The sequence below is a fragment of the Saccopteryx leptura genome, chromosome 2 (assembly GCF_036850995.1).
Source record: "Saccopteryx leptura isolate mSacLep1 chromosome 2, mSacLep1_pri_phased_curated, whole genome shotgun sequence".
Lineage (NCBI taxonomy): Eukaryota > Metazoa > Chordata > Mammalia > Chiroptera > Emballonuridae > Saccopteryx > Saccopteryx leptura.
The window spans coordinates 4374694-4389769 of NC_089504.1; the positions used below are offsets into that span (position 1 = coordinate 4374694).

General features: G+C 61.7%; 1 protein-coding gene across 4 annotated transcripts in view; it reads right to left on the reverse strand.

Moving 5' to 3' along the window:
* Positions 1–6064: 6064 nt before the first annotated feature.
* The window catches only part of NTNG2 (netrin G2), a 64351-nt gene continuing 55339 nt past the window's right edge, over positions 6065–15076 (reverse strand). For 3 of the 4 annotated variants that reach the window (XM_066366881.1, XM_066366879.1, XM_066366882.1), the window contains 5 exons: positions 12671–12745; positions 10545–10646; positions 8939–9106; positions 7507–7641; positions 6065–6992 (listed from right to left, as the gene is read on the reverse strand). In XM_066366881.1, coding sequence (XP_066222978.1) covers positions 6757–6992; positions 7507–7641; positions 8939–9106; positions 10545–10646; positions 12671–12745 — 716 coding nt within the window. In that variant the 3' untranslated portion in view covers positions 6065–6756. The remainder of the gene's footprint in view (positions 6993–7506; positions 7642–8938; positions 9107–10544; positions 10647–12670; positions 12746–15076) is intronic. The other variant, XM_066366883.1, reaches the window with a different exon arrangement.

Sequence of the window (15076 nt, forward strand, 5' to 3'; positions counted from 1 at the left end):
GGATTTGGCACACACTAGGTATGTTGTCTTTGTTAAGACCTACATTCTGAGAGAAAGTAGCAGAATTAAAAAGTGGAAACACAGCGCTGTGGTTGAGTCCCGTGTTATTGACCTGAAACACGGTGAGCTCCCCGGGTAAGCTGCCCAGTCTGCCGTTTGACTTGGTCTATGCTGAAATTTTTTTGTGGGGGTTTGTGTGAGTCAAGCTTCTTGGCCAGCCCCACCCAGCCCTGGCTCCCGGCTCTCTGCAGTCCTGTTCGCAGGGTAACACGCATTGTGCCAGCCATGGCGCTGCGCCAGGTATTGATGTTTGGTCCAATAGGAATCCCTGCTTCCGTCACGCTGCCGAGGTTGGGGAAGGAGAGGGACAGTGGAGAGTGACCCTGGACAGGGCTCCCAGGGCACCACCGACGGAAGGACGGGGTGTGACCTCCCGGTCTGGGCTGACTGCTGAGGGTGCAGAAGTGGGCGGTGTTGAGGCAGTGGCTTTAGGGAGGGTAGTCCGACTTCGCCAGGCCGTGCCTGTTGGAAGGCACGTGCCCTCAACCTCCGTGTCACTACCCAGGGTGAGGGAGCAGACAGCCTCACGGGTGCCAGCTCATTCCAGCCTCGTGCAAGATGGCCCAGGAGGGTCAGACGACGTATTGGGGGCTTATGGGGCACAGTAATTCACTGAATTCCCTGCGATGGCTGTTTCATTTGAGGACTTTGTTAAAGCTATAGCAGCGATTTCTTTTTTCTTTTTCTTTTTTTTCCCTTTCTGCCCCTGGGACCCACTTCCCTTCCCCTTCCCCATCCCTTCTGTCCCTGGGACCCTCGTCCCCTCCCCTTCCCCCATCCCTTCTGCCCCTGGGACCCTCGTCCCCTCCCCTTCCCCCATCCCTTCTGCCCCTGGGACCCCCTTCCCCTTCCCCCATCCTTTCTGCCCCTGGGACCCCCTTCTCCTCCCCTTCCCCCATCCCTTCTGCCCCTGGGACCCCCTTCCCCTCCCCTTCCCCCATCCCTTCTGCCCCTGGGACTTCCCCTCCCCTTCCCCCATTCCTTCTGCCCCTGGGACCCCCTTCCCCTTCCCCCATCCTTTCTGCCCCTGGGACCCCCTTCTCCTCCCCTTCCCCCATCCCTTCTGCCCCTGGGACTTCCCCTCCCCTTCCCCCATTCCTTCTGCCCCTGGGACCCCCTTTCCCTTCCCCCATCCTTTCTGCCCCTGGGACCCCCTTCTCCTCCCCTTCCCCCATCCCTTCTGCCCCTGGGACCCCCTTCCCCTTCCCCCACCCTTTCTGCCCCTGGGACCCCCTTCCCCTCCCCTTCCCCCATCCCTTCTGCCCCTGGGACCCCCTTCCCCTCCCCTTCCCCCATCCCTTCTGCCCCTGCGACCCTCGTCCCCTTCAGGGCAGAGATGTGGGCACTGGGTCAGCTGTGAACTGTGCCACTGGGAACAGCCATGGAGACTCACGCGTGGGGGCGTGGGGGCGGGCAGTGGGAAGTGTCTGCCAGGAGCCAGAAGCCTGCCCCCAGCAGACCCCGGGCTCTGGTGGGGAAGAGGCAGGAGGAAGGACGGGAAACCCGGGGATGGACTGCTGCAGCCTTTCTTCAAAGATCTTTGGTGTTCAGGACACATTGCTAAATGTTACAGGCAGGCTGCCGAGCGTGTGTGCAGGATTAGGCTGTTACTGTTTAAAACGGCGTCGGGAAAAGGAGCACTCAGGCTCTGTTACAAGCCTGGGCATCTGTGCGGAGACTGGTTTTGCATCTGGACTCTGCCTCTTTTGGGCTGTGTGACCTTGGGCAACTTGCCTCCCCTCTCTGTGCTGCATTGTCATTTCTTTGGGCCCACGTGAGGGAGGGGACACGGGTTGGCGAGGCAGGCAGGGCTGCCAGCTGGAGACTGGCTTGGGGACTGCATGCAGGCTGCAGGGGCGGAGCCCGCTGACTGCTGTGGGCAGGGTGCTGGGTGCTGCTCTGGCTGCCTGGGCCCGCTCTATGAATCTAGCTTCCCCATAGTGTGTCTGGGGTCCTGAGGTCCTTCGGGTAACCTCCTTTTCTGCCTAAATCACCCCCAGTTGCCTTTGGGCGTGGAATCTCAGCTCTGTGACCAGGACACTGGGAGCCCAGCGTGCTCAGCCGGACAGCGGCTCCGGGCAGCGTCCTTGAAGCAGAGGTGTCAGGCCTCGGCACAGAGCTTTGCCCGGGCTCAGCAGCTGCTGGGGACTTGTCCGCATGTGGCTGTGTTTTATGGAAAAGTACTAGAGATGTATCAAAATATTAACAGTTATTCTGGATGGAGAATTGTGGGTGATTTTAATTTAAAAATTATCATCGCCTGACCAGGCGGTGGCGCAGTGGATAGAGCATTGGACTGGGATGCGGAGGACCCAGGTTCGAGACCCCAAGGTCGCCAATTTGAGCACGGGCTCATCTGGTTTGAGCAAAAAAGCTCACCAGCTTGGCCCAAGGTCGCTGGCTCGAGCAAGGGGTCACTCGGTCTGCTGAAGGCCCACGGTCAAGGCACATATGAGAAAGTAATCAATGAACAACTAAGGTGTCACAATGAAAAACTGATGATTGATGCTTCTCATCTTTCTCTGTTCCTGTCTATCCCTCTCTCTGTCTCTGTAAAAAAAAAAATTATCATCTTCCCTTTCTAGATTTCTCACTTCCCTAAGGCTGTGATTTGTGTTTTGAAAAGGAAAAAATAGCATGTAAAGCTTTTCTTTCCTTGGCCTTCTCCCTTAATTCTGGCCGGAGTATTGCTGGGACCAGGGCAGGGGTGCAGGCGTGGGTGAGCCCCCCCTTCCTCCCTGCCCTGACCCGCCAGCCGGCCTGCTGGGAGCTGCTCCCCTGGTGCTCATAAAGCCCTGGGTACTGGACCGCTGGGCGGAGGAGGCGACTGAACCGCAGACTCAGCAGTCTGCCTATTCAGAGGGAGAGGCGGGGCAGGGGCGAGGCTGCCTGGGGCGGGGCTTCCTCTAACAGCAAAGCCATTAGGAGGAAGCCTGGCTCTCTAGGCCCCTGGCTGCAGTGGGTGGGGGGAGGGGACAGGAGAGGTAGGAGTCCAACCCCAGGGGATGCTGCCGGCCTGGGGCACTGTCTGGGTGAAACCATTGGTCTGGAGTCACCTCTCATTGACTTATTAGCTGGTGGGACTTCAGGCAAGTTCTGTCCCCTCTCCTAGCCTCCACTTTCTGTAAAATGGGTATGCCTCAGCAGTTCTCAGCCTGGGGCAAGTTTGCTCCCAGTCTGCAATGTCTGAGGGACTTTTGGTTAAATCACATGGGGGAGGGGAGGTACTGCTGGCATCTAGTGGCTCCAGGCCAGGGATGCTGCAAACACCTTACAGTGCACACGACAGACCCCTCCCCCCCAAAATTATCCAGCCCTAGGTGGAGAAAGCTGTCCTGGTTAACTGTGTCCATGTGTCTGACTGGCTGTCTTATCCAGGCTGTGAAATGGGAGCCTTCTTGTGTGTGTGTGTGTGTGTGTGTGTGTGTGTTTCTGAAGTGAGAAGCTGGGAGGCAAAGACAGACTCTCCTACACACACCCAACCGGGATCCACCCGGCATGCCCACCAGGGGGCGATGCTCTGCCCATCTGGGGCGTTGCTCTGTTGCAATCAAAGCCATTCTAGCGCCTGAGGTGGAGGCCATGGAGCCATCCTCAGCGCCCGGGCCAACTTTGCTCCAATGGAGCCTTGGCTCTGGGAGGGGAAGAGAGAAACAGAGAGGAAGGAGAGGGGAGGGGTGGAGAAGCAGATGGACACTTCTCCTGTGTGCCCTGGCTGGTAATCGAACTCAGGACTTCCACACACCGGGCTGACGCTTTACCGCTGAGCCAGTCAGCCAGGCGGGAGCCTTCTCCTATTTACATCTCAGAACCAGAAGTCAAAACAGCTCTGGGGACAAGGGCACACCATCTCAGAAGAGGCTGGGCTGTGACTTTGGGCTCCACTCACCTTGTTTTCTCCTTTTCAGCTGCCTGGAAGATGTCAGTTTTCCAAATGGCCACTGGCAACTCTCCCCCAGCCTTCGGCTGAGGTCAGGGCTGAGGCTCCTCCTCGGGGACTGGGGCTGCCACTCTGATTTACGACGCGCTCCACCTCCCTGGCCCTCGTCTGCAGAAAGACTAGTCCCAGGGAAGCTGACACAGCACTGGTCTGGCCGGGAGAGGTCAGGGGGGACAGTGCAGCCACCGAGGACCCGCTGCTCCAGACCTTCTGGAGACTTCTGGGGACACACCCAGAGTGACACAAAGGTGTGTATTTGCAGTGGAAGCTGTTGGTGTCTGGCCCAGAGCTCCTCTGTGGGAGCCCACAGCACCCTCCGCACACCACCCGCGGGGAGCCCCGTGGGGGCACACTTCCCCAGGAGAGCCCTGCACGGTGTATGCACAGATGGCAGCCTGCGTTTACAGGCTATTTGCCTTGAGGCAGCCACCCCTCCCGAGCTCATTTACAGGTGGAGGGTGCAGGCGTGTCCTGTCCTGGGAAGAGGTGGCTGGAGGCAGCACCCTGACTCCTGGGCCTGACGCTCCTGGAATTCAGTGTCCGTGTTGGGCCGTGGACACCGGGGACCGGCCCCGGGAGGACGGGTATACGTCCATCCGGTCTCAGTGGACTCGGGGCCTGGATGCTGGGTAGGCAGAACCTGTAACTTAGGAACTGGTAAGTCTGTAGGTAACAGAATGCCCAGGTTCCAGTTTTTAATCACGTCAAGGTTTATTTTTTTTCTCACACATTAGGAAGTTGGCAACCAGGGCTGGTCCCCAGCTCTGCTGGCTCCTCAGGGGAGCCGCTTCCAGTTTCCTGGCGCCCCTCCTTCCGCCCCGTGTCTCTCATACCCAGGGTTCCCAGGAGGCCTCCCCTAGCCCCGCTGACCAAGCCATAGGGGCAGGGGGGGGGGCAGGACCCAGACCTGGGCCAACTGAGGCTTGGTGTGGAGTGGAGGGAGGGGAGGTCCCTAAAGAACTTTCTGGGAGCCCCACCCATTACTCCTGCTCACATCTCATTGGCCAGAACTGTGTCCCATTGCCACTCCTGTGCACAAGGGCCCAGACACCTTTTATTCCAGCTGGGCAGTGTGGGTTCAGTCAGTGAGGAAGGAAGGAGGTGGGGTCACAGGGACCAGACAGAAGGCACTTCTCTGGGGACTGGGAGCTGACTCCTGCAAGCTGGCACTGGGTGGAGCTAAGTGGGGGGCAGCGACCCTGAAATTCAGCCAGTCACATTACCATCCCCCTCCTTCGCTGTGCTGTAACCTCATCATTCTCAAGGCCAGGATTTGTTAAACCTGGTCTGAGCATCAGCGTGGGGACTTGAGGGAGTGGGGCAGATCAGAGCGGCCAGGACAGTGGCTGCAGGCTGCCGCGGGCAGAAGCAGGTGCCAGAGTGACCGCAGGAGGGTCTGAAGGAGTAACAAGGAGCCAGACCAGGTCACTGGCCCTGGGACATTTGCAGGTTGCAAGGAAGTAAGTAGGTGGGGAGGGAGACCTGGGTGATACCCCCAAGGGCTGGAAACAGGGGCACCCTCCCTAGCAAAGGGCGCCCTTTGATAGGCCCCATCCTTCAGAATTTTCTCTCAAGACTCCTGCACCACCCCTGCGGCCCCTTGGCCATCCCTCCTGTGCCCATCTCAGGACTCTGGCCAGCAGTGGGCTCTGGGAGGAGGCGGCAGCTGCAGACACTGGGCCTGAGACCACACAGCCATTCTGACATCTAGCACAGAGCCTGGGAGTCACGGTGCACCAGAACCCTCGATGTCTACCACGTGCTTTTAAATGTGAGGACAGCTGAGGAAGAGACAAACTGGTTTTTGTTTTGCTTTGTTTTTAGTGAAAGGATGGAGACAACCTCCCAAGTTTGGGTACCATGTGGGTCACCGGCAGGGCCACACCGGGCCAAGCAGTGAGAGCTCTCCCAGCCATGCCTGTGTGTGTGTGTGGGGGGGGGGGGTTGCCTGGTCTCCTCACAGAAGGGGGGGAGGGGATACGGCCTGATAGTGACATCGTTTAAGGCTGTTTTGTGGCCTCCTCTTTAAGTCCCAAATGAACACAGGAAACAGGCCCCGGAGGCAGCAGTGAACAGATTCTTTACTCTGTCCAGTTATCCACCATCAACCACCCTGTGGTGACCAGCGTCCCGCCCCTGTCCCTTCTTACAGGGGACGGTTAATACAAACAAAAATAGTTCTCTGCAAAACAACGTTTCCAGCCCTCCCAACCCTGCTTCCTAACTCCCTCCCCCAGGCGGTGAGCTCCTTGGTCACCAGGTCTCCTCTGGCCTGGGGTCTGGTGGGTCGCAAAGGAAAACCGAGAAAGAATATAAAAGAGAAGTCAGCGACTGGAGTTGTAGGCAACTGGAGTTTGGGTCCACTGGCTGAAGGTGGGCCAGGGACAGGCGCAGGGGTGTCCGCAACAGTCGTGGGGGTGTGTATACCTGGGGTATTGGGTGAGCAGCGTTTCCCCCACCCCTTGTCTCACCACCAGCCAAAAATAAAAAAAAAGGGGGAACGGGACGGCAGGAAATAGAAAAAACTAAGACCAAAAACTCGCAGGGGCCAAGACCCCACAGCGCCCCCTGCAGCAGTGCCGGGGCGGGGACGGGGGCCACGGACGTGGTGGGCGGAGAGCCGGGGACGCTGCTGAGTAGCACCTGGGAGCAGCTCCGTCCGCCCCCTTCTCGCCGCCGGCCCGGCCCGGCCCGGGGCAGCACTCAGGGCGCACGGCGCGGCCCTGCCTTCGCCGGCCGCGGGGCCTCGGGCGAGCTCAGCAGCCCAGGTGGGCGACCAGCCCCAGCAGCAGCAGGCAGCTGAGCAGGGTGGCGAGGCGCGGCGCGGCCCCGGGCGCGCGGTCGCAGTCCAGGCCGCCGTCCTCGGCGGCGGGGTCGCAGCGGGGCTGCTCGCAGCGCAGGCCGGCGTAGCCGCGCGGGCAGGCGCAGCGCTGGTTCTGCACGCAGGTGCCGCCGTTCTGGCAGAGCAGCTGGTCGTCGTCGCACACGTTGGCTGCGGGGCGGAGGGGCAGTTAACTCGGGTGGTGGCCTAAACCAGGGGAGTGTTGGAGGCTCAGGGCGCACTGGGTGCGAAAGGGCCCCGACTGATGGTTAATAGCGGCCTGGGGACCTGGCCCTGCCTACTTCCTGCCCTCCTGGCTCCCCAAGGCCCTGGGCGCTGGCCTCGGCCGCTCCACGTGCCTGGAGCGCCCTCCCACCCTCTCTCCTCGGCTAACACCGGGTCTCCCCCCCGGCCATCTCCTCGGACAACTCTAACCGGCCCCGAGCTCCCACTCGGCCTCCAACTCCCTTCCCAAGCAACCCACGCTCGACCTCTCCGTGCTTCCCACCAGACCCCGACCCTCTCCCCAGCCACACAGGCCCCGCCCCCACCTGGCCCCGCCCACCGTCCCCGACCCTGCCTCCGGCAACTTCAGGCCACGCCCAGAACCCCGCCTACCCGCGGGCCCCTGCCCCGGCAGCTCGGCACCCCGCGTCCCCCACGCCCGCCGCAGGCGCGCACTCACGGTAGCAGCCCTGGCGCCAGTAGTGTGTGGGGAGGCAGTCGTCGCACTTGGGCCCCGCTGCGCCCTCGCGGCACTCGCAGAAGCCGGTCTCGTTGCACCGATCGTGCACAGAGCCTATTTGGTTGCAGTTACACTCTGGACAGACAGGTGCACCGTGTGCGGTCAGGGGACTTGTGGACACGGACCCCACCCCGCCCGGCTCCGTGTTCCTCCCAGCCTGGCCTCTGCAATGCTGGGCCATGCTCCCCACACCGTGTCTGCGTGAGCCCGAGGCTGGACAGCGGGTGGGAGCTACTGGGGTGTCCAAATCTCAGGGAAGAACCACTTCTGTTTCCTGGCAACCCTTCCCTTCCTCTTCCTGGGCCCCCGTGCTGTGTGGCCCAGGAAAGATTGTTCCCCTCTCTGGGCCTCAGTCTCCACATCTGTACTGGAGCGGTGCTGATCCCTCCCAGCTCCAAAGAGCTGTGGCTCTGACAGGTGGGAGGAGCCTCAGCAGAGGCCCTGGGCTGGGGGAGGAGCAGCCTTTAGCTGCCCCTTAATCCTCCCCAGTAGGTTTCCTGGGGCCCCTGTTCTGCGGGAGGAGCAAATGTCCCCAATCAGGGAATCCCGGAAGCCCAGTGCTGGGCCCCGGGAGTTAAGGCAGACAGTCGCTGCAGGAGGAGGGCACGTGGGTTAGGGGTGCCTCTAATCCGATCCAGAGGCCTGGCCCTTTCCCTGCAGCTGGCCCGCCTGACAGCAGCACAATTCTGTTTGGATCACTTTCGAGTTGATGGGATTATCTGAAGGCCGCTGTTGTAATTCAGACAGACAGCTCCAGCTTTGTGGGCAGCCCCTCCTCTTCCAAGTCAGAGCTGGCCTGGGGGATGGGCACGGTGCTGCCTGCGCTGGAATCAAGGGCAACCCTTCCAGGCTGGTGGGTGTTTTTTGGGAGCCACGTCGCTGTCCTTTTGGCAGGGCCTGTCTCTGCCCAGGCCCAGGGTCCCCAAAGCCAGGTCTGGAGCAGAGCTTGGAAAAACATACCACTGTGGGTGGAGGGCAGCCTTATAAGAACCTCATTTGAGAATTTTGTGACTTTGACCACAGAGAAGGCGTTGAAAACCCTTGATCGGATCCACCTCCTGACGTTACAAAGGAACTGAGGCCCGAAGAAGGGAGGCTCCCTGCCCAAATGCACACAGCAAAACAAGCACTAGAACCAGCCTTTGACCCCCAACCGGGGGCTCTGAGACTCCAGTGCTGCCTCGCGGGTGGGGGGAGGGGAGACCCGAGTGGCGACTTGATTAACAGAGCAGATTCTGGAGGCTTCTGTTGGACAGAGGCCAGCTGGAGTGGGCCTCGGACAGGAATGCCCACAGCCTCCCTGGGGGATTCCAATGCCCACTGCTCAGCCCCCGCGCGCCCGCCCCCGCGCGCAGCCCCGGGCACTGCTCACCGATGCACACGTTCTCGTCGTCCAGCTCGGCGGAGCCGTTGCGGTAGAAGCCCAGGCGGCAGTGCTGGCAGTGCTGGCCGCGCGTGTTGTGCTTGCAGCTGACGCAGGTCACCACGTTGAGGAAGTCGATGTAGCTGCAGCGGTTGGAGTGGCCGTAGCACTCGCAGTCTGGGCCAGCCGAGCGCGAGAAACACCAAGGGTTGGTGAGTCAAGGGGAGACTGTGCCTTCCTGCCGCCCCCTCCCCCGTGCATTCAGGAAAACTGAGGCACAGAGAGAGGAAGGACCCGCCCCAGGACACACAGGGTGTGGCACCTGGCACAGGGAGGCCGGCGCCCTGGACCGCGATTGGGGAAGAGACCTGTCGGCAGGCTTTGAGGCCCCAGGAGAACCAGTGTGGGCCCCGCCCACGAGCCCCCACCTGGCCCTGTGGCCAGGATCCAGGGAGGGCCAGTGGGCAGTACCTGCTGGGTGCCAGGGTGAGGGGCTCTTAGCAAGGATGGCCAGGAGATGCCAGGGTGATTAGAAATGATTCGTGCAGGGAGGACGGTTCATGCCATCAGACTGTGAGCTCAGGGAGGGCGGTGCCTGGGCTCATGGTGCTCACCGCTGTGTCCCCACAGTGAGGACAGATGCATGCATGAACACTGGATGGGATGGAAAGGGCCAGAAGCTTCCTCCCCGTGCTGCTTTGGAAAATATACAGTTGGAAGGAAAAACAGCACCTGCACAGCCTTTCCTTATTAGCCTGAGCTGTTCGGCAAATCTGATTAACACCAGAGGGCCCAGGTGCTTCGTCTGTGCCTGGTCCAGGCCCAGTGCCTGCCTGGCTGGCGGACAGCCAGTCCTTACCAACCTGCTGTCTCCTCCAGGGACTGAGCAGGTCCTGTGAGCCCTGGGGCAAGGCCCCGCGGCTCAGAGGTAGATTCTACAACCTCATGCAGGGTGGGGTTTGGTGAGGAGGGTCGCTTTCCCTGACGCAAGAAGTGGGGCCATTTCTCGGTGTCCCTCCTACGAAGCTGAATACCCCCAGGAATCAGTAACCAATGTGGCTAACCACCCTCCTGAAATACCATCTGTGTTATCTCTAGAGGACCCAACTCCCTTCTGTGATGGGAAAGGGAGGGACGGCCAGGGGTCTGGGGTCCACGGCGTGGGGGGCCTCGGAGAAGTGAGCCTCTGAGACGTGCCCAGGAGGAGAGGGGCCCCCTGGACCTGCCGCCTTCACCTTGTCACTCCAGGGAGAAGGCAAGGCGCCCTACAAGTGTCCCAGGTAGTACTGGTGACCCCTGCGTCCCAGATCTTGCTTCAACCGAGACGAGCCCCTGGGCCACACCTCCCGGGGGAGCAGGGACCAGTTATTTCTGGCAGCTGCTCTGCCAGCCCTGTGCTGCCCACTGTGCCTCTGACTCACAGCGCTCCCAGCTCCCTTGGGGAGGGAGGACTGCAGGGAGGACAGGCTCCGTTTCACCTTGACCCAGCTGCTCAGAGCCCTTGGGGGGGGGCCGCTGAGCCTGGTCTCCCTCCTCCGGGCTTGCCTCATTTTTCTCCCAGCCGAGGTGGGGGGAGGTGGGGGAGGACTGTCCGGCCCTGGGGCCTTCCTCTTACCTGGGAATTCTTCAATAGGGATCACGTGAGGAGATTTGGGCCTGAGCTGGAAGGGTTTGGAGGCCTTGGTGGGGACGGGGGCAGCGGTGGAGGTGCCCGCAGCTTGGAGAGATGAGAGACCAACTCGTCCATGAGTCAGTAGTAGTCAGTCTAGCTGCCTGGGACAGGCTGTCAGGTCTGGGAAGGGCCCGCCCGGCAGGGGCGCCCAAGGAGCCTGGCATGCCCGGGGGCAGCGGTGAAGGTGCCCGCAGCTTGGAGAGATGAGAGACCAACTCGTCCGTGAGTCAGTAGTAGTCAGTCTAGCTGCCTGGGACAGGCTGTCGGGCCTGGGAAGGGCCCGCCCGGCAGGGGCGCCCAAGGAGCCTGGCATGCCCGGGGGCAGCGGGGCCACCTGCTCAGATGGAGGCGACAGAGCACACCCAGGAGCATGCAGACCCTCCCCACCTTTGTCCCCCACTCGGAGACCAGCTCCACCCCCCGCTGGACCCACCCTCCCAAGTGACGCCCCCACTCCAGTGTCCCCACCGAACGTGACGCACGGAGCTGGATGGTTTTGTGACGTGAGGGACTGAAAACATTGCTCCTCCTCCTGCTCCCACGTCCCCTCCCAGACCCCCGAGAGCATCACAGCCAGAGTCTGAGCCTGCAGGCCAGACGCTGGCACCTGCCTTCCTTTCTGAAGCAGTCTCCCTGCTCCAGCCAAAGCGAGGCCTTGACTCTCCCCATTCCCTACTGGCTGGTGTTGTGGAGCCACGAGCACATTTGTGGGTGAGCCTGCCGAGAGCATCGTCCCTTTGGCTTCCCCCGGGAGCCTCTGGACCCCCAGCCAGCTCCTGCCAGCGCCAGCACCAGCACCAGCGCCAGCACCAGCACCCCAGAGGACTGGCTCAGGGCCTCCCGGTTCCTAGAAACTCACTCAAAATTATGGTTCTGGCTCCGAAACCTCCTGCCAGCAGAGGGCGCTCAGAGCCCTGTTCACTGCCCAGAGCTGGAGCTGGAGGAGAACCAGCAGAGGGCGCTCAGAGCCCTGTTCACTGCCCAGAGCTGGAACTGGAGGGGAACCAGCAGAGGGCGCTCAGAGCCCTGTTCACTGCCCAGAGCTGGAGCTGGAGGGGAACCAGCAGAGGGCGCTCAGAGCCCTGTTCACTGCCCAGAGCTGGAGCTGGAGGGGAACCAGCAGAGGGCGCTCAGAGCCCTGTTCACTGCCCAGAGCTGGAGCTGGAGGGGAACCAGCAGAGGGCGCTCAGAGCCCTGTTCACTGCCCAGAGCTGGAGCTGGAGGGGAACCAGCAGAGGGCGCTCAGAGCCCTGTTCACTGCCCAGAGCTGGAACTGGAGGGGAACCAGCAGAGGGCGCTCAGAGCCCTGTTCACTGCCCAGAGCTGGAGCTGGAGGGGAACCAGCAGAGGGCGCTCAGAGCCCTGTTCACTGCCCAGAGCTGGAGCTGGAGGGGAACCAGCAGAGGGCGCTCAGAGCCCTGTTCACTGCCCAGAGCTGGAGCTGGAGGGGAATGGAGTTGGGGACCCAGGACAGGGACGCTGCCTAACAGGGCATTCAAGTCTATCGTCCAGGGAACAGGGGAGCTTCTTGGAGGCTCGGGCAGGTCCTGTGTGCCTCCTGTGCGTGTCTATCTACGGCGACAAACAAGCCAGGCCTGTCGCTTCCTGCTGCAGTCAGAGAATGAGGCTCTTGGCCTGGTGCGAGGGCCTTCCCTTCCCCACCCCTACCCCCAGCCCCTTTTTAACCAGCACACCTTCCACTTTGCCAGGTGGCCTGCTCACGGCCAGCCCCCCGCCAAGCCTGTGCCCCACTGGTCCTGCTGCTGGGAAGGAGCGTGCTTCCTTCTCTTGTTGTCTCCTCATAGTCACCCTCCTGCGGGAAGCCCTGACACTCTGAGCCCCATCACTGCCCACAGAGAGGGTTCTCTGCTTGGCTCTGAAGCCCTTGGGCGTGCAGTTTGGCGATGTCACCCTGACCCGAAGTAGGTAAGAGCTAGGTGTGGGGCACGTAGAGCTCTCCAGCCCCTCCCGTCAGCGCCCCTCCCACCCCAGGTCCCCGCCACGCACACCTGCTATCTCCACTAAGAGGGCAGGGCCTGTGGGTCTAAGAAGAAGATCCCCCCTAATACCTTTTGCACGGGAGGACACCTGGGGCCAGGGGGGGCTCCCCCCTCGGGGGGCTGCTGACGATGGCCTGATCCACTCTTGGGGGAAAGAAGAAGAGAAACCAAGTCATGCCCGGGGCTCGGGGTGGGGTGTGGTGGGGACACACTGAGGCATCACGCCCCACAGGTCCCTTGTCAGAAGCAGCACTGTAAGAAGCGACTCTATCTACGCTGGCCAAATAGAACTGGGTCCAAATCTACAGCAGAGGCAGCGTCTAGCCTACGGCAGCCTGCAGTGGACACTCATGGGCTGGAAGCCAGAGGGGGGGGGGCGCTCCATGCCCGGGAGTCTGCACACTTCGGGCAGTCCCTTCTCAGCGGGACACCTGACTGCGGCATCCTCCTACCCTCCCAGTGGGTCCCGTTCCCACTGATGGGCCAAGTGTTACCGAGTCCCATACCTGGGCCCCAGCCTCTCTGTGCTGAGGTCTCCAGCTCATGGCTGTAAAGGGGGGGTGTGTTCTGACCAAGACATCCAACACGTCCAGAAGGGTCCTGCCTGCCTCCCCGGCCAACTTCCCTCTGACCCCTCTCGTGTGGGCCCATTTTCACCAGGGACCCCAACGTAAGTCAACCCCCAAATGCCACAGTGCTGCCTCCAAGACCAAGCGGAAGGGCAGCCTGGGAAAGCACTGGCCGGCCCCACCAGGGCCCGCTCACTCTGCGGTGAATTTCAAAGGGCAGACCCAGAGGGACAGACAGGGAAGAAGTCGGGTTCTTTCCGCTTCTGAAGGGATGACGCGGGAGGCGGGCTGGTGGGGAAAGAACAAGGAAATCTCGCCGCTGAAAAGTGTGGGAGACTTTCGAGCCGGGAGCCTCTGGGTATCAAATTGACATTACTGCGTTGTTCAATGAGGAGAGGGAGCCGCGGGGCCCCGACTGGCAAGGGCTTAATTAGAGCCGCACTAAAACCTGCCTGAAGGCTTCTGGCTCCAGAGCCGAGCTCCCTGCACCCTCCTGGGGGAGAGGATTAGTGGTCGGGAGGGCCCTTCCCGCCTGGCAGCTTGACCCTGGCATGAAGGAGAAACATCTGGGCCGGGGGATCACGGGCCCAGCCGGACTCTGGCCACAGAGCCCAAAGCACCTGTGCGGAGGCAGCTGCGGACGCGGGACCCTCCGTGGGACTGGGACCTGGGGCCGGGGAAGGCTGCCCCGGGCTCCCTGGGGACAGGCTCAGGTGTGCGGGAAGAAGGCTCTCGCAGGGGCCTGTGTCCTGTGCCAAGGCCAGATGGAGGCCCCGTCTGTTCCCTCGGTGTCGGGGGAGCTATGCAAGCTAGGTCTGAATGACGGCCCCACTGCATGGGCCCCTGAGGCCGCAGGGTGACAGCGCTGGGCGGCGGGCAGGCCGGCAGCACCCGGAGTCCTTGAGCCCCGAGGTCCAGTGCTGCCCGGGTGCCTCGGTAATCCTGTTACCTTAGCAGCTGCTGCTTGCATTTCTTTTTTCTTGTCAAGCAGCTTTATTGAGGTAATTTACATGCTGTAAAACCCAGGTCTTACGGGTTTTACTGGGTTTGCCTCGGCCTTAACACCCTTTCCCATGGGACCGGGGAGACAGCCACTCCGTCTCCGGGAGCTGGGAGCCCAGCAGGGGCCCGTCTCCATCAGCTGCGGGGACTGTTGGGGTCCCTGGGGGCCCAGGCATGGACTTCAGTTGCTGAAGAGGGGCGACGACCCCTAGACATGGGCACCTCGGGTCACCGGCTGTCACCCTACAACCGCCTTCTGCCCTAAGGCCCTGCTGCCGGGCGCCGGGCTCAGGACGCAAAGCTGACCACGACCTCACTGACCAGTACGGCCTGCAGGAAGAAGTGCCTGCCTGCTCCTCGCCGTGCAAGCCCTGCCGTGTCTCTGCGCGCCGCCCCGGCTGCAGACCTCCTCCTTCCCAGCTGTGAGCGCATGTGTGTGTGCAGGAGAGAGCTCCCTGCCTCCTGCCCCCTGCCTCCTGCCCCCTGCCTCCTGCCCAGACGCCGCTGTGCACAGGCAGACAGCACTCACTGTGACTACTTTTGTTCCTATCACAGGCTCAGAAAAAAAAAAAAAAAAGAGCACACATCTTAGGCGCCCAACCCAACTTATGTCTGAATTTCCAGAGTGAACCCCTGCCTCCATTCTCCACCCCAAAGACGATCCTGGGCCAAGAGGCCCCCTGAAATCCTCAACTCTCTGGACTAGGCCCTGCCTCCTGCAAGCGCCCCCCAGGAGAAGGGAGGAAGAAGGGAAGGACCAGCCCCCGATCCCTGGGACCCCCTGGGAAGGTGGGCAGAGTCCCGAGAGACCCCGGGGGAGAGCAGAGGGCCACCCCGGCCCCCAACCCTGAGCACAGACCGGTCAGCCTTTGGAGGGGAGTAAGACCCGGAGAGCGGGTGTCGC